This window comes from Quercus suber, unplaced genomic scaffold (assembly GCF_002906115.3).
Source record: "Quercus suber isolate HL8 unplaced genomic scaffold, Cork oak 2.0 scaffold_928, whole genome shotgun sequence".
NCBI lineage: Eukaryota > Viridiplantae > Streptophyta > Magnoliopsida > Fagales > Fagaceae > Quercus > Quercus suber.
Genome location: NW_027070351.1, coordinates 135273 through 141622, shown reverse-complemented (window position 1 = coordinate 141622; position 6350 = coordinate 135273). Strand labels below are relative to the sequence as shown.

Genomic DNA, 6350 nt, shown 5'->3' with positions numbered 1-6350 from the left:
AAATTCTGATAGTTAATGGATTTTGCAAATTATGAAAATCCAGGCCAACTACCTCTTTGTACTTTTATTATCTTGAGACTGAAAAATGACCCACATGAATTAAAGGGAACTAAGTTAACAGCCTGTTTGTTCTTAATGTCTCTGATCCTAGTCTTTGTGACCACCTTGATTCAGTTAATTTTTCTGTTCTCCATGTGCTAGGATTGCATTCCATTCAAGGTAGTTGGGTAGGTTTGCAGATGGGGGTAGGTATTAGCATCTCGTATACTTGATATTTATTGTTGGCCCGCTTCTAGTACAACTTGGAGTCTACAAGAATTGAATCAAGTACCTAATTCCATGTATGAAATCCATAAATTTAAGGGGCTTTTATACTTTAAGAATGTGGACCAATGATATGAATATCAAACACACTATCACCAACAGTTATTTTATTGTGTGGCATTATCATAAATGAATTCATTTTCCAAGTGGGATGTGCAACTACAAAACATAGCCACTTACAATTAGTGAAAATTGATAATACAAAGGAAGTAAAATAGGAAAAAATGGTTTCATTTCACCTTATCTTTTGGAAAATTTGGTGCAGAATACTTTTCAAAAAATGATCTGGCTCAGATTGAATTGAGTCAGAGACAAAAATGTTACTATATTTGCATTCCTTTAGCTACCACTACAACCATTGGACTTGATTACAATCAGATTCTCGACTCAAACACTATCATTCTTATTCATTGCATAAAACCAAGTTATGATTTTCACCATTGTCGGCAGTTGCACCTTTTTTAGTCACTGCTGCAGTTGTAGACTCACATCACCCACCAACATCATCTGTTAAGCTGTAACATGAATCACCATAAGCCTTTTTTTATTGTGTTGATGTAACTTGTTTTTTTATTTGCTCTGGTAATGAATTGGCAGGAGATGTTATGTAAATAAAATATTCATATTTGTGAGGTTACAAAGTTGATCTGAAATTAATTTGTCAACAACACTGTTTTGTTACAACAGTGAGGTACAAATATTTCTAAAAATTCAATCTTCTTCTCCCTCTTCAACCGATAATTATTTTCCTTTTGAAATGGAAAGAATGTAAGGCATTGTATTTTGAGATATTCCTGTAAGATTGTTGGTAACATAACTTTTAAGCGTTCTGGTTTGAAGTTTAAATGGTAGTTCTGCACCATTTAAACTAGTAGAATATGGATAACTATTATTTTAGTGTTTGTTTTTCAAAATCCTCTATAGAATATGGATAACTTTTTCTTCCTAAAAAGAATCTTGAAGATGTCTTTGGAATAACCATTAATGACCAATGAGACGTTTTGAGCACATTCTTCCCTGCACTAATTCCAAGTGAGTGTTTCACAAACTCTAAGAAACAGCAATTCTATCATTAATCATGGAGAAAATGAACTTTAAATGAATGAAAGAGAATTTATAATGAGATGGATTTTCAAAGTGTAGTCTAACTGCTGGATTAGGCTCTCATATAGAACTGGAATTTGTTGGTATTAACAAGCAATTTATACCTCTTTCTTTTTTTCAGGGTTTTCCCAATGGTTCCTGTGTTTCTCAGTACACAAACATCTTAGTCAAAAACCTCTTCTTTTCTCTTTTTTTTTTTTTAACTTTTACTTTTTGAAGACATTCAAACTCAGTGAGTTAATGTAACAAAAGGTCACCATAAATTAAAGAGTATAACCATATTCTTTGGTAAAGTAGCACCAATCTACTTCAAATTTTCGTCTTCTATCTGTTAAATCAACTCACTATATAAAATTTGATATTTACAACAGTGAGGTAGGAGTGGCTTAAACCATGACCGGCTCTGTTGGAAACACTAAGATCAGTTGAATTTTACAAGGTTTTGAGCAAAGACAACAGATGTATTATTTCTCAAAACATACTTAAATTTTAAGGAATGAGATGTACCAATTTAATTTCATCTTACAAGACAAAGACAACAGTTGTATTGGTCCCCCTTTTTTTAAAATCTTTTGAAAATGTTGTTTTAGTCCTTAATCAACCTACGAAAGAGAATAACAAATATACAGGTATTGCGGTGCAACAGATGAGTAAGATTTGTCAGTTGAGCTTGAGCCCCCATTTGGGCAAATCGTAATCCATACTTTCATAGTACTCACAGGGTAACAAAAGAAATAATTTCTTTTTCAAGCTAAGCATTTTGACATGCAAGTTATACCAGCCCACCTATAAAATATACATCCAAAGCAAAGGATATCTAGTTATCTTAATTGGAGAAGCAGCCAAACAATGGTATCAGCAGCATTATGATGCGTGTAAATTCAGTATGGTTGGTCAATTGTCAGAATTAATGTCTAAAAGAGTCCCTTGCACCCATCAAAAATTTAAGAGCTCAGGTTGCTTTCAAGTGCCTTCAGTATCTCCAAAAGGGGATCCAATCTCGAATGCTGGATAATATGCTTTGGTTGGAAGTCTCTTTAGTCCCTTTTCCTCCTTTTCATGCACATCATCATTAATTCTAGTTAAAACGAGCTGAATTGCTGGATCCAAGGCTTGCCAAATTGGAAGTTTCTTCTCAACTTCTGCTCAAGTAAATCAAATTTGACTATAATGGTATAATCCATGCGTGTTTGAATGAAGACAAGCATATGAATATGACCGTAACTCACAAGCTTACTTTGGACTTTTGGGGCATAAGGCTCCAGTCTTTACAAGCAAAAAAGTTGCAAACATTGAATATCAGCCATCTGGGTCATTTCAACCACCCTAGTCTATGGATGAATAATTGAATATGGAAGCAGTAGCTATTTGATTTTTAGGTCTTCAATGTTTAATCCATGAAAAGAGAGAGAATTATGCAACACATTTTGTGTAACAAGTTTTGCTCTGGGGTTTACATATGTTCATAATTGCTGTTATTGTGATAGAAATTGAGAAGGATTTCTTTATTGATTAATTAGTTTTTTTTTTTTTTTGATAGGTAAGAAACATGTATATTCAAAAAATTGCTAAATGCAAATTAGCACTAGCATATCAAAAGTACAAGAAAAGACAGAGAAGCAAAAACATATGAAAAAAAAAAAAAAAAAAAAAAAAAAAAAACCCTACTGCGAAGGAGGAGAGAGCTAAGGAATAAAGGAAGAAATCACTAGATGTGAATCCCCAAGCCCTAACCCAATCAAAAAGAGAACAGAAAAAAGAGCAAGCAATTGGTCATTGATCTATCCAAATCCTCAAATGTTCGCCGATTGCGTTCCCTCCAAATACACCAATCAAACACAATAGAACTAAATTCCAAATGTGAGATGAATGTTTCTTCAACCAATTCCACAAACCAAAAAGAAATTTGACACCATACATGAGGGGATCCATATCTCCCCACAATGACACATAATACACCAATCAATGAAGAAAGTCCTTAAACCTCAAATTATCTCACGTGAGAATCCTATCTCATGCCGTTGTCCAAACAAAGAAAGAGACCCTCAGGGTGCCTTAACTTCCAAATACATTTCCATGGAAATACAATGGAAGAAGCCATGTAACTATGATAATATAAGCGGATAGTAAAATCTCCGTTTTTGCCAACTTCCATCTCATACGACACCATCATCACTAGAGGTAAATTAAATGCCAAGAATTGAAAGAAATCATCCACCACATCTGCCTCCCAATCATTAGGACCCGAATGCAACGAACATCCCAAGTCTCCTATTCCCCACACCTTGACACATCAAAGATGATTCTACAGAAGCTTCTTCTTTGTTTGCAGCAAAATTCTAGTAGTTTGGATTTTCTTATATCGTTAGTAAAACAATTTTCTATTCAAACCCGAGAATCATTCCATTGGAAGAACATTTTGCCTGTCCTCTACCAGTTTTTTGAACAAAGAACTTGAGAATTAAACAGAACACACAGTGTAGGAAACAGAATCTTCTTCTTTTTTTTTTTTCTTCTTTGTTAAAATTTTACATTTTTTTAGTTTTACATTTTCTTCAAGGTTTTGTTGGTACACTGACTGTAAACTGAACAAAAGACACTAAGAATGAACAAGGGTGGATACAAGAGTTTGCAACCTTGCTCTATACAGAAAATTACAGAATGCAAAAGCTACACATTACTTTGTTCAACTGGATAAACTACAAACTAAAGTCACGACAAGCTCTTGTTCTTGTTTAACGGGGCTGCTGGATGCGTCGAGGGCTGCATTTTGCACTCAAGCCCTTAGTTGCCTTTTCTGCATACTTTGCTGGTTGCACTGGAGCCTTGGGACTTCTTTCCTCCAAAGACTTCAGATTCTTCATCACTGCCTCAGCAGCATTCACTCCAAAGCCTATCATCCCAAATCAAGATAAGGTATGGCAATTAAGTCCAATGGTCTAAAGGGGTTTTTGAAAAATACAAGGACAAGAAATTTAAATCACTGCCATTACAATTTATTATGCCCACCTTCAGTTTCAGAAGATTGGATGAACTCCTCAAACTGAGCTTCCATACTTGAAAAATCATCATCGTCATCAAAATCAAAGCTCTCTGGCAGTAAATCAGCAACATTGACACTATTAAAGTCAACCTCAGCATTGTCATAGAAACCATCCTCGCCTTGATGCTGGCTTAGCCAGTAGTCACGGTACCATGTTGAGGTGGTAATCAATTGCCACCATTCTGGAGAGAAATCCTCCACTCGGCGGAAAGCAGCAGGAATGAAAAGTGGGGCATTGGGGTTTAGAGTCGACCTTCCTCCTGAAACCAGAGCCATCCTTCCCGATCAAATCTAACTTTGTACTTTTTATCTGTTGATCAAGTCAGAAGAACACGATAAGAAATGGGGACTTTGACTCGAAACAAATGCAGTAAATTAAGAACTCATACAATTCTCATAGGTAAGTTATTCACACACCCAATGGGTTTTAACTTTTACATCCACAACTTCCCTCTCCACCCATTTGCATAGATTTTGTAACTACTTCACTGATAAACAAAAAACAGGCTTTGATCCAACCAACAATACAAAGATGGATTCTTTTTGCACTAAATCAGTTGTTTCTACGAAATACAACCAAGACTCAGATTAATATTCATGACTAATGAGGTCGTTGTCAAGCTAAAGCCAAACTTAACATAAAATAGCACATCTCAAACTCCAAACCAAGACTCTCAACACCTTTTATTCCCAAAATTTTGAGACTCAACTACAGATTCTAAGAGACTAGTCAAGGTCAATGATACAACAACAACAGAACCTTTTCTCAAAATTTTGAATGTCTAAAACAATAACAAACCCTTAAATCAAAATTTCAAAATTATTCTAAACAAACTAATCAAGGTCAGTCACATGTATTCCGATCCCTCGATCTCACTCTTCACCATTCTTTTGGTACCAACAATTCATCGCATTCTTAATCGTCTCCAATACAATTAAAATCACAAAATTATAAAACACATTCAATTACACATTCAAATTTTATAGCAAGAGCAACAAATAGATCAAATTACTTTTTCTTTTTCTTTTTTTCAATTTTATTTAGATATTACATAAATCGGATATAATTATCCTCACAAAAAAAAAATTAAAAATAAAATAAAATAAAAAACTTTACTTACTTGTAGATCACAAAGCAAGGATATCAAAAAAAAGTTTCTTCACGATCATCAAAATAAAAATTCAAAAATTGATCAACGATCAGAAAGTGTCAAAATTCACAAAGCAATGACAACAAAGAAAAGGATCTTCACGATCATCAAAATAAAATTTCAAAAAATTGAATAAAAAAAAAGTCAAAATTCACAAAACACATCAACCTAATTCAACGAATTCTTAAATCATTTCTTTCCCTTTCCCTTTCTCAGCAACTAAACAGACATTCAAAAATTCAAAAAATTTCCTTTCAAATTTAAATTACACAAACAGATCTTAAATTCGTTTCTAGATCTCAAAATAATTTTACCTTTTTTGAGCGAAAATATCTTTGACGAAGCGTTAGGTTCGGAGTGTTTGGTCAGAGAAAAGAGAGAGCGTGAAACGCGTGAGAAAATGAGATGGAGAGGCTCTGTATTTATAGGGCGGGCAGTCCGAGCCTAGGTGGTTTGGAGGTACGCGTTTTGAGGTTCGGGTGCCGAACCTGTCCACTGGTAGTATGAACAGTTTGAACGAATAAACGAGAAGTGTACTGTACGGGCCTGCCTAGTCAGCGCATAGTCGTCGCTACCCCTTATGGGTAATTTCTTGGACGGTGTACGTGTCTTTCTTGTTCACCTATCTCTACAAAGTACAAACTCAATCATTTTTTTTTTTCTTTTAAGCTTAAAATATTATCTTCCTCCTAGAGTTTTTACTTTTTATCTCTAAATTTAAAAAAATT

General features: G+C 34.4%; 1 protein-coding gene across 1 annotated transcript; it reads right to left on the bottom strand.

Annotated features, from left to right (window-relative positions):
* Positions 1 to 3908: 3908 nt before the first annotated feature.
* Positions 3909 to 6068, bottom strand: LOC112023271 (protein EARLY RESPONSIVE TO DEHYDRATION 15). The gene is made up of 3 exons (XM_065768392.1): positions 5937 to 6068; positions 4438 to 4781; positions 3909 to 4321 (listed from the first exon to the last, which is right to left on the bottom strand). Exons 2-3 carry the CDS (start codon positions 4745 to 4747, stop codon positions 4164 to 4166), a joined length of 468 nt encoding a protein of 155 aa, XP_065624464.1. The 5' UTR covers positions 4748 to 4781; positions 5937 to 6068; the 3' UTR covers positions 3909 to 4163.
* Positions 6069 to 6350: the final 282 nt, after the last annotated feature.